This window comes from Fulmarus glacialis, unplaced genomic scaffold (genome assembly GCF_000690835.1).
Source record: "Fulmarus glacialis isolate BGI_N327 unplaced genomic scaffold, ASM69083v1 scaffold6874, whole genome shotgun sequence".
Taxonomy (NCBI): Eukaryota; Metazoa; Chordata; class Aves; order Procellariiformes; family Procellariidae; genus Fulmarus; species Fulmarus glacialis.
Window position 1 is genome coordinate 80,574 of NW_009209862.1, and position 23,568 is coordinate 104,141.

Sequence of the window (23,568 nt, forward strand, 5' to 3'; positions counted from 1 at the left end):
GCGGGAGCCAGGCCCGAGCTCTCAGCAAATCCCTTCAAGCAAGCAGAGACAGGGGCTGGCCTGCAGCCTTATTTCGGGGTGCAAAGTGCTGACTTTCGTGTTTTGAGCTGCGGTGGCTTACCTCCAGCTTGCTGCTGGCCTCCTCCGCTCACACACTGCGCCCTCCACTGAGGCATGGGGCTCCCTCAGCTCTCGGGAGCAAATGGAAACGCAGAGTGCAGAGGACAGAGCACGTTTCTCTACGTGACGTCAAGGGAGGAACGTGTCCCTGCTGCTGATGGCGGACCCTAAGCACAGCAGCTTCTGCTTTTCACTCTCTGAAGCAAAAACACCCTTTCAGACAGAGCAACCCCTGTACTAGCAGGCAATGCTACTGATGATAGGGAGAGTTTCCTATGATTTATGTGTAAAAAGAAGCAGAAAAAAGATAAGCAAGCCCAGACTGATCTAAAATCCAGTTTAATCCAGCGCTCCACAAATACTCCATTGCGAGAATTCCTCACTGGTTGGGTGATGCTGAGGGTCACCAGCTTTGGGCCTAGGTACGTTTCAGACCTCACAGCAGACCTGACTGAGGGGCCTCTGTGCTGAGACCTCCACGGGGCTGGGGGCCAGCTCCCACCACAGGCACTGCACGCCACGAGGCAGAGACTCCTGCTGCCCTTACTGTACCTCTGGGCCAAGCGAGCGCCATTTCTAGTCCAGAAAAGAACTAAAATCTGTGCAACTGGAAAAAGTCCAGAAAACAAGATACAGCTCGTCTATGCCCTGTATCTGCTCTAGGTTAGTACACTAGAGAACATGATAAACCAGCTGTGATTTGGTAAAACACATGGAAAATGGACCAGACATTGCTTCTATAGTAGTGCTGACTTTCACTTAAAAAATTAATTCTTCCTTGACAGGAATTATTTGAAAAACAACAAAAACTTACTGACTCTATCAGATAACAAAATAGAACAAGAAGTTTAAGCAAATCAAAATAGAAAACCAATACTTTACACTACGAAGCGACTTTCATGCCAGGACGACAGAGCACTTCCCAACAAGCCTGTAGGCATGTAAGTGGTGTTACTGGCATTTCACAGACAGGAGAAATAAAGCACGGAAAGGTCAAGTGTCTGGCTGCAGGCCACGCGGCTGAGCCCTGGCATGGCCGGGAACAGACCTCAGAAGTATGGCCACCCTGCCCCTTGCTCTGACAAGACGACACGCTCTCCCATTTTTTGTCTTCTTGTGAGCATGCTAGCTCTCTTGATTTAAAATTGCTTTCCTGCTTTCATACATTTGTATACTGCTATAGCCTGATCGCTGAGCAGAAAGTGTTGCAATGTGTTGCAGAGCCTATTGACTTTATTGGCTCTGTGGCTTTCTTTTGTGCAATGAGTTGTGGAATTGAGACCTAGTGATGTCAATTATCAGCAAGAAACCTTTATATATTTGTCTGCAACAATATGCTCTTTCGAAACATAATAAATTGACAACAGTCCCAGTGGTTTTCATATTTTTTAAATAACCAGATTTGCGTCATAGGTAATGGTGCATCCTAAAATGACATTTTCTATCTCCTTTGATACATGTAAAACTTCAGGGAAAAAACCACTTTTTTAAACTTACACACACACACATATATATATAAAAATAAAAGAAACAAAGAACTTTTCCTCAGGTCCCATTTATAACAGAATTATAAACCCCAGAAATGGTGGTATGTCCTCCCTTATAGCTGAGCATCCAGGTGCCACTGTAATTTACACTACATACATGTTTTAAATTTGTGACATGAGACACACTTTTCATAATGCAGTCATTTTATAGATTTTATTAGACAGACTTATGGTAGGAAGGAATATTCAGAAATTGCAACTTAAATGAGAAAATGTGAATGGTGTTACTTATATAAAATACTACTGCAATAGTTCTTTTATTAATTTTTAATGCACAGAACCCACTGTGACCTCCTTTATTCTTTTCCTGTCAACATGGCAAGCTAGAGAAATTGAAATGGGCTGTAGCTGTTCTCTTCTTGTTCCCCTCTTCCTCCCATTTTGCATAATATTAAAATATAACAACTTATTGGACTGTCACTGTGAAATAATCACTATGCAATAGGCATAAAGATTTTTTCTGATTGTTATCTCTTCCTTGCTTTTCAGCGTTCTCTAAAAAATTCCAAATTCCATGTAGTTATCTAAGGCAATAAGGCAATTTTTCACTGAATACACTCGTCTGAATTAAAGTTTGTTTAAAAGGTATTTTTTGCTACATTTCTTATGGTTCTCTAAGGATAACACCAGTCACATAAATTAAAGCATTTTTTGCCTGTCTGGTCTCCTCTGATTACATTTTTGGGGTAAGGTAGGAGGCAGGTCCAATAAAAAAGTGTTTGACTCAATCAGGAGGATGCTATTACTTCTGTTATGTATATTTACTGCTATCTCTATCACCAAGGAGACTAATCTCCATACTAGTAAAGTCAAGAAGCTCACAGTATTGTCTTTGCAAGGCCAAGTTCATGTTGTCGCAGCAACAGAGTGCACAGGGTCAATAGATTAATACATTACAGTGCACAGGCACTGAACTGGAGTGTAGAAGTTTTGCTGCTGGTTTTGAAATTAAACTGTGAAGCAGGACTGGGAAATACGGCCTACACAAGATATTCTTGTATATCTCAAGGAATAGGCTACAAAAATACGCATATATTTGCCTAATACGTCTATGATTTTTACCACAGCGGGAAGAGGAGGAAATAACCTCCCTGAAAGAGGTGCACTCGGTGGGAAGGAGGGAGGAAAGCTGGAGTTCAGGCTATGAAACATACACTGCATTTGGATTGTTGATATTTCCCCCTGCGATGCCCTTTCATTAGCCTCTGTCTAACATGGGGTCTGACAATTGTGACAGAATGAAAAATTTGAGGAAAAGCGAGGGTCACAAGAGAAGAGATTTCCTTCCCTCTCCAGTGACCCTATCACAGTATTCTGATGCAGCGCTTTACCATTAAGGAAAGGGCAACCCAAGAGCCTTCACACTTAATCTGTTCCATCTGTCATGGCTATTAGAAACATTGACCAGAAGTGAGCTTTAAGGACTCAGTGCAACTGCAGACATGATATTCTAGCCCACTACAAGGACCTCCTGATGTTTTGAAAGCCTCCAAGGAAGTACCATGCATCAAAAAGAGCAACACCTACCTGACATGCCACCATATGTGGTCCTCAGTCCTCCACCAACCGCTGGCCAAGGTGTGCTGTCTGCTTTCAGTCCCATCACTCCTGACACAGTGTTGGTGGCTGTAACACCATCTGCACCACCTGTGAAAGAAAGGGTCAGTCACTTTTTATTAAATCATGTGTATGAGAACAAGAGAGGAAAAAATACAATAGAAAAACTGTGAAACCGTGAAATAACTAGAAATTCAAATGAACAGCTGAAGACAGAAAGCAACAAACTGTTAAGGGGATGCGCAGAAGGGTCCTTAAGACCAACCCTGGGCTGACAAATTTAACACTAGCTTCAAGGCAGGCTGCATCAGTTGAAAGAGCTGTGAGGGCTGTAAGACAGCACGTGGGAAACACCGGGGCTGAGAGGCAGATCTCTGCCCTTCAGCTGTGTGGGACAGAACCTGCTACAGTGGTTGTTCAACACCTGGAGGTGCCCCAGCACAGGAGTCACCTCCTCCAAGCTGATGACACCAACTCTGCATTGACGGAGCCAGCCCATATTCTTGTTTCCCATTGTGAGGAGCAAGACGAAATGAACAATGCGACAGAGAAATGATGACCATGGTTTTAAGTGATGGATTAATACACCTACTTGCAAACTGATTTCCTGCCATGTTGTACTTTGAGCTCTAGGGAAAAAAAAAATATAAACACCTTCAAATGGTGTATTTCTGTTTTCTCAGGACACACACACCATTTTCACTACTAAACTTAAGAATAGGGGAATTTACAGTGGTATGGTAAACGTATAAATATTACAGAAATAGGAGTGTGCAGAAAAACACACAAACATATATGATTTATTGTTAACAGTCTAATATAGTTCTTTTCATATATTGCTATATTCTAGAAGCATGGACAAAAATTAGGAAGCCTTTGATCACTGTGCTTATTCTAAATACATCAAATAAACTATTTTTGTATTAGTTTCTGTTGTTATTTGTTATTACTCCAGCAACTCCCCTGTCTTCCCCCATCCAGCAAATTAGTAAATCTGCACAGCTTGTGCACTGGAGTTGGTTACCTTCCTGCGCAGCCATCGCAATATTCACAATATCAGTGACATTTGGGGTCAGCTTGGCAAAGAAAGGAATCTGAACAGCTTGTCTAACCCAGCGACAGATGTTCCGTACCAGCTCTGGATCCTGTTCAAATAGGTCAAATAAATATAGAACATAATTAAAAGTAATGCGAACAAAAGGTATACCAAGGAAATAGAAAACTTTGCTGTAAGTGGCTATACTGAGATTTTGTGAAATTACACATCAGGAATGAACCTCATCTCATTAGTTAACTTATTTCAGACACATCTAGTAACTGCAAATCCATTACAGAAAGGTTAGTTCATGAAAAAAGGAAAATTTGCTTCCCCTGCCCCCCCCCCCCCCAAGACAAAGATATCACAAAATGTTCCTTTCCCAGAGAGGGGGAAATATCATTTTGGATGACAGAGACTTTCTTAACCCATTTATTTTAAAAATTACTTTTCAGTTTTAATGACTCACTCTAGGTAAGGTATATTGAAAATACCCAGTATCCTATAAAAATAATGTGCACCTGAAGGATTGGCTGATCATGCCTTGATCAGAACACCACCGATGAGTCGAGGTTGCAGGGCTATCAGAATGCAATTCAGCATTTCTGAACTCTCCTCTGACTTCAGAGAATAACTTGGGATGGCCATAGTGCAAATGAAAGATCAAAATCTTCTCTGTTAAAGCCAGAAATCGAAATCTTCAAGTGTTGGCTTTTCATGATTTCCAGGCATTTACTTCCCTTATGGAATACGTCTCATGTAGACACTAATCAATCATTCTTTCCATTGAAAACAGCTCAGTGGAACTAACATTCTGCGTCTGGCATATATAATGGTTATTGTTCAACAGAACTCTTAGCGTATGGGTTGTTGTTTTTTTCTGTTGGCTATTGATAATGGTCTTCAACAAATACCTTAAAATTTGCAATACTGATATATGTAGAACATGGTGCGTGACCTGGTTAAAAATTGAATGGTGCTATTACAAGATTTAGTACAAGTATAACCTGTGGGTAGGCTAATTGGTACCACAGCAATTATTTACATTTACTAAATATTTATCACTCTCTCAGACAATTAAGTCTGTCACATATGAATAATTTTCTCCCATTTGGATATTGTAAAAAGTCAGAAAGCTGCATTGCTATGTAGTAACTGAAAATAGCTGCATTGCTACATAGTAACAGAATTTAAACTAAATGAAATTTAGTTTAAAACAATCCAGCGGACACCAAGGTTGTCAGTCTAGTGAACACACAGGAAATACCCCTTGTTCTTTTTTCTTTTTACACCAATGGTTAAATACAAACAAAAAAACCCCACAGGCTGTGTTCCGGGAAAGTACACAGTGCTTGACGTGAATAGTAAAACCCTGAGACTTAGCTGTGCCATTCCAATAAAAATGGTGATATCCCCGCCCAAGCAGCTTCCATGAAATATGTATGAATGCTGCACTGGCAGTATGAAAGTAGTTGCATCTTTGACTTTCATTTCTGTTTTGAATTTCCTTGAGGTCCATCGCAGAAATGAGAGACCCTCTAGAAGACATGAATTGTATATCCCTTATGTTAATTCTTCTCCTAAGAAATCCTTGTAATAATGTTCAGGATGTTGGCACCACATAACTCATTATGCTGACTTTGTCGTGCTTATAGTGCTGCCATAAAAATTCTTACTCCAACACACACTAAGACTTTAAAAAAAACCAACAATTATTTTAATCCACATTGAATAACTTATTGGGAGATCTCTTTCATTCATACAAACCCAATTTCCATCATCCCTAAGACAATTTAACTAATTTGTCTTTCTTAAGAAATAATAATTTGACCTTTTTTTTTTCCAAAAGTAAGTAATGACCTTCATTTTCCATCAGTTCTGCCCCTCCCACACCAAGATTAATGCAACGAATGCAATGGAAGGGTCTTCAGTTTCTCAAGCTAGTAAACAGTTTAAATACCTGATTGCACAGCACATGTTTAGACAAAGCCCTTTTGAAAGGCTCACTTGTATCAGTCTTGGAAACCTGCCCATTTTCGGTACCCATAAAACTGCAGGTAACTTAATAGGAAAATAATTTGAAAACTCAACTGAAGGAGGTGAAATCTTTGATTTTACTTCACTTAATATTCCAAGGAAAAAATAGGAACGTTTAGTGAGGAAATATGGAAAAAATGAAAAACAAGTTAACACAGTGCTTTGCTGCATAGTGAGACAGTCACTGATAGGAGTTGGAAAGGTGTTGAATTTTATACAAAAAATCAGAACTTCCATTAAATTTGACATTTTTGGATTGAAACGGTTATTTCTAAAGCTGATTTTTTTTCCGTAATCTTTTATCTAATTCATTTGCTCATTAAATAAATATCGAATAAAGGTAATGCTGGATACCTTAAAAAAATTACTGTTTACCCTTGTGCCACCCCCAAAACACAGGCACATGTGACAGATCTCGCCGCTTCCCTTTTCAGTGCGAGTCCTACAGTGGAGCTGTACTGGAGCATCCAGCTGATCCACCCTCCCACCCTTCTCCTCCACCTCTTCCCGCTGTTCTGTCTCCAGTCCCCTCCTGCTCAGATTCCTCCTGGTGCAGCGGCCAACATCAGTGAGCCACCTGAGCCCGTCCTCTCTCCCCTCGCTGTAGTGACATCGCAAGTGTCCAGTGGCCACAGGCACTACACGCCTGAGCTTCCCTGCTGCCAGAGCGATTTCAATGCCATGAAGCCATTGCATGAGAATACCAGAGCGTTTATGCTCCACAAACAACTAACGTATTCTCAAAACGGAATAATATCCCCACCTGTTTTTATCTGTGATATCACATTTTCTTCTTTAGATCATCAAGAAAACGTTATTCATTCATTTATAAAATCCATAATTTCCTACTATATTTGCACTGAGGACTTGGAAAAATGCATCATAAGTCATCAGATGGTTGAAAACAGAAGGTAGTAATGTCACCAGGCAGCTAATTTTCATATGAAATGAATGAACTACATTTATATAATCCAGGGGAAGTTCGCTGGATGGTGTACAACCTCTCCATAGAAGTTTGCCTTTGGACTGAGAACAATTTGCAGAGGTCACACAAGAACACAACTTTTGAGAAAGATTTAAGTGATTAGAAATAGAAATTCACTTCTAAGTGCAATCATTGAGTAAAGAAATTATTCCAATTTGAAATGCAGTTCACAACTTAAGATTTCTGAGAATATTAATTTATCATTTTCAGCAAAGTTTTAAATTCAGGTGCAAATTTAACAAGGTGAGCCACCTGGTACCAAAAACTGGTTTTAAACAGGGTATGTACAGGCTTCATTTTGCCTAATTAATTTTGCTGATTCAGGGCCTCCCATCTACTTGGATTTCTGAAAGACTGACCCCAATTTACAAATTGCATTTACTGGTTCTTAGCAGAGATTTGATTTAGAAAACATTCAAGGATGAGCATATAACTTGTAAGAGAATGAATCTTGAGGCCTGTAAATCACGTTACAAGAAATACCTGTCACTGCTAATACCACATAAATATCTTTTTTTACCTGAATCCAACTTTATGAAAGTGCCTGCAGCTTTTATCATTGATAAAGTGGTTGATGAAGCCTGCATAGTTAAGAAATATTTTCTAAATGGCTTGATATGTAAAAAGTTATTAGCTGTAACAACAGCTGGGCATTTACATTCGCAAAATCAACAACATGAACTAAGTAAAATATTATTCTGCTTAATGTGGTACAGGATTTTAATGCTTTTCGTTCAAAGTCTACCATGTTGCTATAAATTATCTCCTTCTATTACACATAACTAGGTTTGTTGGTTCTCTCATTAATGATGATACAGTGCGATTGTTACAGAATGCGTAGTATAATTTTGCTCTGTTGTGTCAATCCAGAAGAATGAACAAATGCTTCAATGGACTGTAACATCTGTTGGTAGCACACTTCATTTATCTGCTGTATTTTTTTTTTTTTTTAAACAAACACCATCTAAATGAAAGCTTGGTGAAATTATCATCAGCTAAAACACAATATTGATTCATGCACTGTACCTACAGGAATCTGTTTGTAATTTAATACCATATAAAGTCTCTTTTGGTATGAGATGTACATCAGTGTGTCTTCTGTCTTCCTGTTCTTTATCAAATATTGCTTGTTTGTTCCAAAGGCACAGAGATTTGAATGTTACAGGGGTTGTCTTTTTACTTCCCTAAGCAGCAGTACAGAATCATTTTTCCTGAATATTCATTATAGCCTTGGGCTAGATGGAGCTTTTAATCCTAACTACTCGTTGCCAATGGGTAGATATACTAGAGGAAAAACAACTATTCACCTTTTTTTCTAAATGATCACATGATAAGCTTAACTACAACCATAACTATAAGAATAAGTCCTCAGAAATTAAAGCAGCAAGTTGTCTACTGATTGCATTTGGCATTGGTAATGAGATGAATCCCACATCCTATCACCCCCAAGGCAGATACATCCTGCGTGTTTAAAAAAGACTGTGAAAATGCTGTGTGTAGAGTAGGTCACCTCGCCTTGTGTTTCATGGAAAGAAACAAAACCATGAAGAGATTACCACAGAAATGTCTGGATGTACATTTTTGGAAATTTTGGAAATTTTTACTGTGATCTATTTTCAGTGTTCTTGCAGGGTCCTCATTTTTACACTACCCTGTTACTGCACAATCTTTATACTGTATCCAGAACACCTCTCTGAGATGGGGAAGCACTATTACATCTGTTTAATACATGGAGAGAGCAGAGTCAGATAGACTGAGGTGCACCTCCTCAAACTCTCCTTGTTTTGGTGCCCAGTTTTTACTAAGTCAATTGCATAAGGATGTGAAAAGGTTTGTCTAGCAGAAAACTGCACTTGATTCTTCAGAATACCTTAAACCACGAGATACCTTCCACATTAACAAAAGCAATATTTTTAATACTTGAATTGAATCAGTTTTTCAGAATATTTGCATAATGCAAAAGATAGAAATACAACTACTTTAGGGTAATGAACATGCTTTTCTTAACTATGCAAACAGTCCTTGGGAAGCACATAAGTGTGAGTGTATGTACACATGTATGCGTGCATACATAAAGAATACAAATGTCAGTCTGAAAGATGTCATAAAAATAAACCTGTTACAGAATTTCCCCCAAGAACTTCAGAAGGAAGGTTACCACTGAGTAGAGCATAGTAGCTGATCTTGTCTAATTAGTGCTAGAGAAAATGGACCGTACCACACAATCTTCAGTGCATCCCTAATTACTATAATGGTGGCAGTTCTGTCTCACTAAGAACAGGGTAAGAACCTTTGCAGTTGTGGAAAGTATAAAAACATAACTCTTCTCAGACAGAATCCTGATGTATGAAGGCTTTCTTACACAGGACTACTGGAGTTATCATTACAGGTCATGCTGATGATTTGTGCAAGTTCCATTATCCTGACTGTGATGATGGGAAGTTCTAGACGGCACAAAGAATATTGCAAGATCCATTAGGACCTTAAAGTCCTTAAATCTCACCTATCACTGACTACAATGACATAAACAATAAAGTTTCAGAAATTAAAATACATTATTCTTATTCAATGCAAGCGTAAGTCTGATCTTCCTCACAAACCTCAAGTCTTTGATGGCCACAAAAATATTCTCACATATATCTCTTGCCAATGAGTTTCATGGCTAAATCACACATTATGTCAACGTGTTTGCAACTTTAAATGATACTAAGTTACAGATGACTTATTTTGCCTTTGTATTAATTTAACACACATGAAGCTGACATGGGATTTCTTATATATGGTTAGTAGGCAAGTGGCACCCAGAGTCACTCATCAGTGCATTCTTCTGGTGACAGATTTTCTTTCTGTGCTGGCTCTTCAGAAAAAAATCTTGTAGCCCCCTTACATCTATTACCATTGGAGGAATTTTTTTATATGAAAAAATGTTCTACAGTTCCTCATTCTGCACACTAGATACATTTTCCAAAATAGTATGGATAGCTATGGGAAAAGGAGGGAGTGCTTTTATGTAGCCTGAGAAAAACTTTATAAGTGAGAATTTGCAAGATTTGGCTTTTAGATTTAATTCATGTATAATTCTCACTTTACTCTCTCATTCAACAATAGTCTACAAGGGAAGAGTTATACCTATCCTCAATCAAATTGCTGTCTGAGAGCCAATGAGGACTCGAATGCACCCTCATCTGAAAAACAAGCAAGGAGAAAAGAATCTTTCACCATCTGCAGATAACTTCCATGCAACAGGTAGACTTTCTTCCAGGCCATGCTACCCTTTCCTTGTGAACATTACAGCAGCACTACCTGCCACGCCTGCAGTGCGGGTAGGCAGGGGCAGGATACATTTGGAGCAGCTTTAGAAAGTGAGTAATGATCACTTCTATAGATTCCTTACCTATTCAATCCACTCCACCGGCTCAACGTGTAGGTCTGGATCTGCATCTTTTACAGAGATCCCACAGATGTTCTGAGGACTCGTTAGCCTGACAAGCTGTTATTTTAAATGCTTTTTATATGTGTCTATCACGTATTTCTTTTCCAGATCAAACATGGATCCAGAAATCCACTAGGAGATCAGAATTAAAAAAAAAAAAAAAAAAAAAAAAAAAACAAAATTTTCTTTTTGGGGGAATTAAAAAAAAAAAAAAAAAAAAAAAAATCAAAATTTCTCTCTGTGTGTGAAGAGCTACTCTTTTGCTATTCCTTCAAATGTGAAGAAAAAGTAAAAGTATGGGAATTTCAGCTTAAAGCATTGCAAATTAGTATCTTTAGCATTCACCTGTTTTTTTTTTCATATCACTACTGATCTTTTCCACAGCTATTATCTTTTCTCCCTTCTTCTGTCAGGTGTCCAACCTGGCCTTCAAAAAACTGGCTATCTCTAAACCTACCCAAAATTTCCACAGTACCTAAATACAGATTTGCAGTCAATCACAATAGCAAAAGAAACACCATTTCCGAATCTCATGGTTAATTTTACTGTCTTCTCACATGCTAGAAAGGGGCAGTTTAGGTTGTGCATTTGTCTCATTTCAAACTTAATTAAAGCTAACAATTTGTTTAAAGCCTGTCAAATTAAGGGAAGGATTTCCCAGGATAGAAGACGAATAACTCTCTACTTCTCATCTGGAGTAAAAAATGCTTCCTCATTTCTCAGGAAATTTGACAGCTTTTGGTCAACATCTATTGACCGCAGCTGTCAAAAAGAAAGAAATGAGGCAGTTTAACCTAAGGCAGGAATAACAGTTCGCACAGTTGTATGTGAAGCTATCTATGTATATTAGGAAAAACTTCAAAAAATGCCTAAATGACTTCAGAGGCTTTGGGTCAGCCTGCTCAACCCCACAAAAATGTAGCTGCTGGATGAGAGCTTATATCCTTCTGGCTAGAATCTATGATATGATGTGATGTGAAACCAATGCCACAAAATAAACTTTTAGAAATAACAACAGTATGTGAATTCGGACTCTTTTTCCGTCAATACTGTACTGCCTTTTGGCATGAGATCCAAAGAGTGCCAATGGTAGTGGAAGCCTTTTCCACTAGTTTAGCAAAAAAAAAAAAAATTACTTCAAAATCTCATTAGATATCTTCAATAAAATGGTACAGGAAAATCCTATTCAGGATAAAAATTCAAAACGTCCATAAATGGATAATTTCATATTTTGTTCTGGGAAGATCAAAATGTTTTAGTTCGAAAGTTTAGGCCTTCAGCTTTCACTAATTAACTTGCACTTTGAAACATGAGGTTTCAAAATGAAGTGGGGCTGTAAGGGTTTATTTTGGGGAAGAATTTATAAAAGATCAGAGATTAGTATGAGAAGAATTAAGCAAGGTCCACATAGTTACCATTTAACTACACTACCATAGCAACAATATGTACTGTGACTATTGCTCACTGGTTTAATTCAAGGATATACTTATTTTCTACTCTCTTATGTACTCTAGTATGTTCCTTTCTTTTAAAAAATCTTTTGAAAGAAGTCTATTGGGTAAATTAAGACATTTATGCTATTTCTACATAATAAGTGTTCTCTTTATAATTTGAACAAAAACTGTAATATTTTTAAACCGAAGAGATATCATATGGTTTATATAACTAAGCATGTACTACTAGTGAAACAAGCACATCTTTGCTTACGAAATACTGCAGATTAAGATGTAGAAGTATAGCTTGGAAAATTCCCATTAGCTTTTACAGACTACCTTCTTTCTTTTTGTTATAGTCTTTTCACTCAGGCAAAAACATTACCATTTGAACTCCATGTAAAGACTACATACTTTTTACTTTAATTTTTTTTTTTTTAATATTTATATGGAGTAGTGACTCCCAATTTATAGGTGTTTTTGCCAAAGTAAAAATCTAAGCAAGAGCCTGATGACTTGATTCAACCTTTTTTTTAATTTTCTGTGGGAAATTATAAGAAGTAAAAAAGCCCTGCCACCTAACTCCATTCTTAGATGCTAGCAATTTATTACTTTAAAGTAAAGCTGCAAGCATGGTGTCATGATTTGATCAGCGGCTCTTCAGATCAGTCGCTTCAAGTTCCACTTGGGGGAGCCTAATTGGGGTTCTCCTTTTTTTCCAGTGATACCAATGTGTCACTGGACAAAATCAAGTCAATCTGAATTAGGTCCAGGCTTTGGTCATGGCTGAGCTGAGAAGCCAAAGCTCTGAGACCCAGTCTACACTGGGAGAGATAACAGCAGGTATTGAGAAAAGCCAACATGAGACTATGACACTACTGTGGTGCCTATTTCTCACGTCAGGCTACTTTGAAAAACTTCAGAAAAACAATTGGTGCACATAAAAAAATGGAACTTCAAATTTAACAGTGTTTAACCAAATAAACCTTAAAAGACTCATAAAAGGTTTGGCAGAATCAAAATTTCTTAATAAATTTCAATTTTAGCAGATCCCCATCTCCCTCTTCTTTCTTACTCTCATTTGGTATCACAATCACTGTTTCTCTCTTCTCCAGCTCTACAATTAGAACCTTTGAAAGATGTTAAAAGCATAAGACAAATAGCCTTTGATCACCTCTCTCTATTCCAAATAAGTTGTTACAGCATTTCCTTATTGTAGTACACTACTGGAGCTGCACAAACGAACGCTGCTTAACAGTACATTGAAAAAAAAACCCAAACCAAAAACCAACACTCCAAAGCTTTTTAACATCTCTCATCTAATAGCTGCCAATATTAACATAGGTCAGCATCCAAACTTAAGAATGCATTTATCAAAGTGCTGTGTGGGAGATCCCCTTTGGACACCTTATTAGCAGCATGGCACTCCTACACCCCTTCTTTGATAATGTAGCACCTAATGACTGAAAAGATAACCAACGTGAAGACAAGGTCAAAAATGAGCTGGAAATTTTTGATTGACCGGTACACAAAAGTACAAAACATAGATTTGTGTTGGGAGTTAAAGCAACGATAAATGGATGTCAAGATCAAGCACAACTGAGACTTGAAAGGTTTGTGGCTGTCTTTAGTCAGCCTTGCAATTACTCCCTTTTTCAGATCACATAAAAGCTTTTTGTTTTCTCCCCAGCACTAAAAGAAAAACAATTGAATTTATTTTGAAAACTGAGTCATCTCTCTAAATAGGTGGTCGAACCACAATGTTTTTCTTTATTCCAAATTTGTTTTGTTTTGTTTTGTTTTTAAAATGTTCATCTAAGCAACCAGAAGAAACATCACTGTTAGAAAATTTTCTACTTTTAAAATAAACTATAAGGCTTTTTAAAAATTGTTATAGTTACATGATAGGAAAAACTCTTTCTATGGTTCATTGACATAGGTCAGTTAAAACTGTAGTAATCATTATTTACAGCTATTGATTTTAATGCAACATTAAAGCAGTCAGACACAACCATTATTTTCTTTGGTTGTCAGAATAAAGGTTACTAATAGTTGGCCTGAAAAGGTGAAGCACAGATTGCCAGTTCAAATTAGCAAATCATTTGTTCCAATACCAACTGGGCCTAAACATTCCAAGTGAAAAATGTGAAACTGCACATTTACATTTTATAAATTTCTTGGAGATATACTAACTGGAAAGATTTATTTATCAACAGCATTGGTGTATGTAAAGTGTTGACTAATGAAAATGCCTTTTTACCCCTGACAGAACAAAATATTTTATCTTGGTTGTTTCTAGCCAACCAAAATAATGTTTCTCATATCACTGTAAAAAAGTGGTACTCAGCATGATTAAACAATATTTCAGCTCTTTAGTTCATGCAGAGGTTACCTGCTAGAAGGCATAAAGGTTTGATTAGGTTTACGTCACACATGAAATATTTTAAAGGGAAGCATAGAACTCAAATGTATCAGTGCTGCAGCTACAAATAGCTTTTTCTTGTGGCCAGGTAGGCAAGCTCTCTGTCCTTTCCTATAATAGAGAGGCAGAAAAACCAAGTAATTGAGGAAACCATAAACCTTTGAAACCACCAAACTAAGGAATTTAAAACCTATGCTCTGAGAAGGATTTCCCACTCAGTTTTAAAATGATCATTATACGGACCTGTATTCAGATTTGGCCTACTGTAAAGAGCAAGCCTCCCACACACTGACGAATTTTACTAGAAGGTGAGGCAAAATTAAAAAAGTATGAGCCTAGTCCTGAAAATTCTCATGTAGGCAGTGAAGAGACTAGTTAATACACTGTTAATTAACTTTATCAAGTGGTGGCATGAAACTGAAACCATAGAAAGAAAAAGCTATTAATGTGCACTGCGTAGTTAACTTTTATTGTGCACCAAGACAAACAATCTTAAAATATTTTATTTTACCAGCACATAGATACTTGTTGCTGATCGTTTCCTTTCTAATAAATCCTGTTTACCATACATCATCTGTATGAACAACTGCAACACCTTATGCTGCAACCACATACGCAAAGGCAAAGCAGTCCAGAGGATGTGGACATCTAACCAAACATTTAACCATGTAGACCACAGAAATATTCTTGCCTGAGTTTTCTACATTTCCCTTTTCTGAAAGCTTCTCAGTGCATTAAAATACAACTGCAAGAATAAGTACAGGTTGCCATTTGTTTTTAAAAAAAATCATGGTTCTCCTTCTTTCTGGGAAGCACTCGCTATATACTCCATCATAGTTAGGCTACTAAAGTGTCATTAAAACAGCCCAAAACTTTTTGTTTCCTTTTTAAACAGCGGCAGGTCACTCATATTTTGGCTGAACTGATGTTCGTTGTGACATCTGTCATCCATAATGTGAATTCCAGCTGAAATGCTTCCATCATAGTGAGATTGAAAATAAGGTTATCCTCAACTTGCTTTCATGTTTTCATGAATTTCAAGGATACAGGATCACTTTTACATTTTCTAAGAAAATCCATTCTGTAGAGAATGCTTTCGATATATAAATAAAAAGTCAGCACACATAAACAGTATTTAAAACCTTATTAACAGCCATACCATGTCATTAAAAAGTTTCAGCAAGTCGGTAGTGCTGTTAACATTACTGTCCTATTTATAATCCCTTTTTATTTTCTGTTTTGTCTTTTGAGTAATTCAATTAAAAATCCTCAAAGCAATAACAGTAGATTAAATGTTGTCAAGCCGCAATATAAAATTACAGAATAGTGTTCTGATGATGAATTTATTAAACTTTGCATCTTAATTCATTTCTTCTCGAGTGTTTGAAAAACAAAATACCAATTAACTGTTGTACCTCATTATTAAGTTTTGTCTCCTTTTACATGTTACAAAAAGCAGAATGCATGAACACATAAAGGACATACAGAACTAAAGACATGGAAGAAATCCATTTAAGTCATGACGTTTAATCACACCTGAATCCTGCGAGGGCAACAGAAAAGAAAATGAATCCTCAGGTACAGGAGGAAGGTGAGTGATGTCACCAACTCAGGAGTGACCACATAGTCAGCAAACTTTTTCTGTTCAGATTTCCAGGGAAATAGCTCATGAGTCAATCGTTACTTTGAAAGCAATTCAGCAAAGGGTTTACTTTATGGGGAGGGTTTTCAAGGCGAAGGGAGAGGGAAGAGACACATATGAAACCAGGGAAGGTGAAAAAATCATCCAAAGAGGTTAAAATAACAAAACTGTACTATCATAAAGGATGACGCGTGGCCATGATCAGTGTGGGAGTCAGGAATGTAAACCCGCAAAACACATCTCCTGGCCTGCGAAAAAGTGTGTTTAGATCTGCATTTGCAGGAGTTGGAGGAGGCAAGCGGCAGCATCCCTTCTCCCTGCACATCCCGAATACCTTCCCAGCAAAAGAACACCCAATGCAGTACATCTCTGCACACGCAGAGTAACACCATCGCCGCCTGAACCAAGGAATCCTTGTTTCTGAGAAGTCTGTGCCTTGTGACTGAACTTCCTGCGTCTGCCTGAGCTTCTCCCTCAGCTGGACTATTAAGGCTCCTGTCCATATCCATCAGCTTGGGTGGCAGACAATTTCTCTCCCCTACCCTGCCACCTAGTTTTATGAAACGTACAGAAATTCAGTATCTTTGAAACAGTTTCAGCTCTGAGAAACATGACTGAAACAGGTCGTTTGGTCGAAACATGCCCCAAAGCAACAGAGGGCACTGACAGACACAGACAGTGAGATCAGCTAAGACTTATCTTCTTAAGATCCCAGCCAAAATGGATGAAAGTGGCCAATGCAAGAGAACAACAAGACATATAAATCCTGAAACGCCACTGCAAACACCAACACAAACCTCACTTTGATTATACTGGTTTATACTAGATTTTCGGTGGCAATGTTCCCACTGCTGCTATAGCACAGTGTAACACCACCCTGCTGTACTTTGCATTAATTTGTTGCAGTAACTGATACAAAAGAGAAGAGAGAGAACTAATACTGCCTGCAGGACTCAATGAATTATACTTAACCAGCATATTATTGTAGGGTGATAGTAGAATGCCACATGAACACAGACATAATCAAATTCTGTTTGGGGCATCATTTATTTAACATACTTCAAGCTCCTTGCTGGCAGAATTAGCATGCTATGCTGTGCACTTCAATTAAAAAACAGCCTCATCTTCCCTATTTCCAAGGTACAGCAGAGCAAATCTAATTGTGCCATGCAGCCAGTTCTCATCTTTGCAGAGTAACCAGGGCTTTTGGGGATTTTTGCTTTTTGTTTTTAACAGATATGTCTTCTTCTGAATGAGGCAATGTGTGCTTTTATGAAACTTGCCTCCTAATTGCAGGCAATAAACATGAACACAGCCAGCAGCAGAGGCTCTAGCAAGTACAGTTTAAGTAAAACGAAAATAAAGGTAAGAAAAGAACCACAAAGCAAGTTCATTCTACATATGATCTGAATAGTTAAACCACCGGGATCTGGATTTCAGTGCTCACAAGAGACGTATACATGCCTTCTTCAATATAAACTAAAAAAAGCAAACAATCCCCCAAACCTATAGCTTAAATGCTGAGATAGGCAAAGTTTTTTTATATTTTGGAGGTTAGAAGATACGACTAATGAATGAGAAATATTTATAAGCCAGGGTGTCATTAACTTTTAAAATATTTGCTTACAGCATAAAGAATCTCTGTTCTTGCATTTAGGCTGAGATCTTTGAATATGAGATTTGTTTTTTTTTAAAAGTATAGAAGCATCCTCTGTGCTTTGGAAATTTAACTGATGTGTTGCTTTCAACTTGAGATCTCCCTATCATACTGATCATCTCACCTCAAGCGAACAGGTGAGTCCTTGAGCTTCCTTTTATCCATTACTCATTTCCTATCTCTAGCATAAACAACGCAGTACCTTTGGATAGGAATTGAGCAGGGTGAATCCACAGAATCACAGAAATGTTTGTCTGAATGGACTTCTGGAGGGCAACTAGTCCAAGCTCCTGCTCTGAGTGGGACTAGCGCCAACACCAGTTGAGGTTGGCCATGGCTTTGCCTGCCTGAGCCCTGAAAACTCCAGAGATGGAGAGTACACAGCCCTACCAGACAACATGTTCCTGTACTGCATCACCTTCTTGGTGATTTTTTTTCCTGATGCCCAACCTGAAACCTTCAGCCCAGGTTGCTCCTTGCTGTATCATCTGACACTACAGAGACTCATCCTTCCCTCTTTGTAGCTGCTCTTCCAGCATCTTTGTTACCACCTTTCAGGCAGCTGTAGGCTGGTCTTTTCTTCCCCCCATTGTTTTTCACTCCCCATTAGGCCAAGGAGACTCACTTATATTTTTGAAGACTTCTGATATCACTCGTCCTAACCGGTCTTATTCTAATGATTCTAGGTATATGCACATTACACTTGCTAGACCTGGGGTTTCATCTGAACAACAAAGAATGACAAAAAACTTATCAGGAATGCAAAATAAAACCCAGATTATTGACTCAATTCAACTATTTATTCATTCTTACCAGAGCAGCTGGAGAGACTTTTTGACTTTTGGACCAAAAACAAAAAGCCAAACACTTAAATTTGTTGATTTCACATCACAGTAATGGTTCTGAATATTTAATGCCACTTTTTAGAAGGATAAGTAAAAAAAAATTAAAAACATCTTTGCGTGGTTTCCAGTGAAGAGACAAAAAGTGCATCACAAATACAACACCACAAGTTAAGACATTGAAATGTGAGTGCCACCATCTCAGATGTTTAATTTATTATTTTCATAATTTTATGCTAAAATTACTACAGTAATGAACTATAGTGGGAAAGTGATACTGTCATTTTTTAATAATCTGCTGTTCACCATGTTGTCTTTATGTTTATTATTAAATGTTTTGTACACTTATGTTATCTGATTCAAAGAAAATCTATGCATTAGTGCTGTTAAACCTAATGATGGAAATTCTATTATGATTTTTAATGATATCCAACTTTTATACAGTTGCAGACTGTTACGAAGGAATACAAACCTTAAATTTATTATCATTAATCAGCATTAGTAAATATAATTGACATTTTATAGAGAACCAGCTTTAAGTAACTTATTGGCAGCAATACAGATGCTTCTTAATATTACCCTCTGGCTAGCTATGCTGTTTGGGCGCCAGAGTGTCTGCACTAATGACTTAGAATTAAAATCAAATAAAAGCTAAGAACGGTAATTCAGTATAAAACAAACAGTCATTCTTAGTACCAATTCTTTATATATATAATTTGGATATATCTGGAATTTTTAAAATTTACAGTGTGTATAAAACAGTGGAAGTGTTTGAGAGTAGATAACAAAATAGGACAGAGAAAAAACAAATCTGATGTTCCTAGATTTCTACACTTACCCTTAGGCACACCATAGGAATTGAAATGAGGAGAAAAAGTAGACAGTGTAATTAACCTTTCCTTTCCCTTTTTTTTTAAACAACAGCAACAAAAAAGGCAGAACATTTCAGACATTATAAACAGTAAAAATACACATACATGTTTTTCTGTCAGTATTTTTCATCTCAGGAATTGCTGTAGTTTCCTGAGGATTTAATATGCTTAGGCATGAAAAGGGACCTAGTCCCTAAAAAATTTTCCTATGAAGACGTGGATTATGTTATTGAAAAGATTTAAGAAACCAGGTAAGCTGCTCTATCTCTCAAAGCCTCATGCCCTGACTTCTAGATATCGAGTGGTGGTTTTTTTGCAGAGCGTATCTGAGCCCTCTCTTCCCCACACCACCTATGTAGGACCTATTTCCTATTTGACTTCAGCTTTGGGCAGAAAAAAGAGTAGAGCCAAAATACGTCCTAGCACTTTCCTGTCTTATGATGGGGCCTCCAGGGGCCATCACACGTGGAAGCCCCTTGAAGGGCTATTGATAAATCTCCTTGCACATATCGTTATTTTACCCAGTTCATCCTCACCCTTTGCTTCAATAAGCTTCATTTAAAGCCACTATAATTTAATTTCAGCAACTCTGAGGAAGAACCTTAAGATCTGGCCCTCTAAAGATGGCTTGGTTTATTCATTTATTTGTCTAAAGAAGTAGATTCTTTTCTGAGCTCTCATTTTGGTGAGACAGTTAAAAAACCACAAGAATATATTTAAATGAGGGTAATATATATTAAACATTCAAAAGAATATCCATATTGTACGGGGAGGAGAGAAATTTTATTATTATACAAACATATATGTATATATAATGTAATCTTCTTCTTGCTTTATGGATCTGATCTCCTCCAAGGAGAGTCACAAATCCACATGATAGCCCTGAGTGCTCAGATTTTGCATTTGGTTCTCTGATTTTACAATAGCTGAAAGATATGTAAAAACTCATGTAGCCAGACAGCTCCCTACTGACTACACATCTAAGCAACTTCACACGCATATATTATTCCAACCAGTGAAAGCTGGAAATAACATATGCCTAAAGAAAAAAAAAGCATGCTTGAAAGGAGCCTGTTTCAGCTTCCGTGTGAAACCTTCAGGGCTCTCCCTGACCAAACCGCACCCTTCTACAGCGTGCTGCCATCTCAGGTGGGGACAACCCAAACTACTGAGTTACACTGTGCAGAGTGAAGGGTGGGAATTGCTTCATAAACTTTTAAAAACGGCTACTCTAGCTTTTTGCTGTTGAATGCAATTCGGGGAAAAAAATTACCAATAACTATTACCATTTTGCTAATGTGGTCCTGGAGGGTTTTTATAATTTTCTCCTCTCCCATTTTTAATCATAACTTCGGTAAATGACCACTGGCCATGAAAAGCACCCAGATTACTTTCATTAAAAATAATAATCTATAGCATAGAACAGGTCGACATCATTTTGTTCACAGAAAATAATGAAACGTCCCATGCACCGTGCCTGACAGTATTGCTGTGATAAAGCTTCACCTGCATTGAAACCATTACAGCTCCTATTGCCTCCCTACTAAAAGTTTTAGAAAGTTAATGGTTTAGTTATCCAACCACACCTCAGTTCTTAAAAGTTTTGTGTTTAACTGAGGAAGTGAGGATGAATTAAGATGTCTACTAGCCCTCTCCAAGGGGATCAACTGAATAGTATGTGTTGATTTTAGGGCATGTAATCATGATTCCCACTCTGCATCTCCCTCCTCTTCTTTCTCCCCTTTCCTGAAAATGTAGTAAGATGGGTGAAGCCCGTGGAAAGGACTCACATTGGAGAAATCCGTGGAGGACTGTCTCCTGTGGGAAGGACCCCATGCTGCAGCAGGGGAAGAGTATGAGGAGTCCTGCCATTGAGGAGGAAGGAACGGCAGAGACAACGTGTGATGAGCTGACCGCAACCCCCATTCCCCGTCCCTCTGCGCTGCTGGGAGGGAGGAGGTGAAGAAAATCGGGAGTAAAATTAAGCCTGGGAAGAAGGGAGGGGGAAAGTGTTTTAAGATTTGGTTTTATTTCTCACTACCCTTCTCTGATTTGATTGGTAATAAACTAAACTAGTTCCCCCAAGCTGTTTTGCCTGTGATGGTAATCGGTGAGTGATCTCTCCCTGTCCTTATCTTGACCCACGAGCCTTTCGTTATATTTTCTCTCCCGTGTCCACTTGAGGAGGGGGAGTGATAGAGTGGCTTTGGTGGGCACCTGGCGTCCAGCCAGGGTCAGCCCACCACAATGGGAAATCAAGGAGGCTTCAGACTTCTGAAACTTTGATGGTCAAACTCTAGGAAATCTCTCCCATTAGACTGCGAACTAAGATTTTTCAGAGACTTCCAATTTCACCACATTCGGCCATGTTTCAGAGCCAAAACAAATTTCAAACCATAACTAAAACATGCAAAAATCTGAAAACTTCAAAAGGATACTAGCATGAGAATTGGCTTTTGTGCATGTTTATTTTCTTTTCATGGGCAAACCAACACACGTTCTCCTGACTGGAGTCCCAGGATGTATTGATAAACTCTGCATCAGATTTCTACACGGCAGAGACATCAGGCATGAATAATTCCAACCTAAACTGTATAAACCATCAAATCTATAGGTTACAGAACACAGGCTCCTATAAGAGAAGACGTTAACTGTAGGTGGCACTACCAGAATGTATGCCCTATTCCATTATTCTAAAATACAGTTAGGTTCATATGCTAAAAATTGTGAAATGAAATGTGTCTATATCTCATGTCCTTCAAAATCATTATTGATACATGCAGTAGTTACCAGGTTGCGATCTAAAAGATATCTACAGGGCACTGAAATGGAAACCACCAAATTCTGTCCAAGCGCTTCTTGGAAATTATTTGTTTTCATCTTGTTCCTTGTCAAATACATAATGCGTTTTTGTTCTCAGCAAAACTAAGCATTTTGTATATTCTCAGCTTCTGTCTTCTTTTTTTTTGCTTTCAGCACTAAATATTTAAACACATTCAACCTAAAAATCTCAAGCTAGTAATCTGCTGCTTACATCTTCCCCCTGAGGTGTAACTATCAATGTGGTAGTGCAGGATTGCTGAAGAGACATGAAAGAGATTGTGGTTACAGTCCTACCTGCCCACAGGCCAGGCCCATGCCCCTCTCCCCCATACCATGAGGACATGATAAATTTAACTCCAGCGCATCTGCACCAGCAACCTATGAAATATGCAAAAGGCAAAAAAAATGCAAAATTAACTTCAAGTAATGTACTCTTTCCTGTGGCATTTACTGTTCATGTTAAATAGATTTCTTTAGACATTTGATTTTTTTTTTTTTTTAAAAGAGAGAAAGCTATGGTTATGATAGCCTGAAAAAGAAATATGGTGATCATTATAGAGAAAAATTTCAAAAATTGATGTGGCTTCCCAAAATTACAAAGGAAATTGAAGTAAAAAATAAATTAAAAAGAGACAAGCACAATAAGGAGTTGGTTCTGGAAAACGTTAAAAAATGAAATGCAATTGGAGGGCCTTAGGGCAGCACCAAGAGCAAGGTTCGGTAGGCAGTGTTACCCAGGTGCTTCTGTGCTCTAAAGAACTGTGACTCAGTAGTAAATTTCTTCTTTCTGCTTTAATGAATTCAGTCTCTAATTTTCTGCAGGTGCCTATACTGTGCCATAGCTTTTGTCATTAAATATTTTTGTTTCTGAAGTTAAACAAGAAAGTATTAAAACCAGTCTATACAAACATATTATTCATGCTAATTTCTCTTCAGCACCCTCTATTAGCTACAATTAAAAAGGCAAAGGAGCCGAGGTGTACGAGGGCAGCACGTAAACACGCTCCTCTTCCTCCCTGCAAAAAGCTGAACTGCTCCAGCCTGAGATGAGGATCTCACCTGTCGCCTTCCATGTGGCTGTAACTAGTATTTTGTTTTGCATTTGCATTTTGTTTTTGCTTATTGAACTGGAGTAACTTTGCCTGCTGTGTGGCCATGGTTC

The 23,568-nt window shown here is 38.0% G+C and overlaps 1 protein-coding gene across 1 annotated transcript in view; it reads right to left on the reverse strand.

The window, feature by feature from the left end:
* Positions 1-23,568, reverse strand: part of LOC104076188 (dihydropyrimidine dehydrogenase [NADP(+)]-like) — a gene marked incomplete at its 3' end in the record, with an annotated part of 119,703 nt that overhangs the window by 76,959 nt on the left and 19,176 nt on the right. Inside the window, exons 4-6 of the mRNA XM_009576962.1 lie at positions 22,701-22,784; positions 4,249-4,369; positions 3,195-3,314 (exon numbers count right to left, since the gene is read on the reverse strand). Of these exons, the coding sequence (XP_009575257.1) occupies positions 3,195-3,314; positions 4,249-4,369; positions 22,701-22,784 (325 nt within the window). The remainder of the gene's footprint in view (positions 1-3,194; positions 3,315-4,248; positions 4,370-22,700; positions 22,785-23,568) is intronic.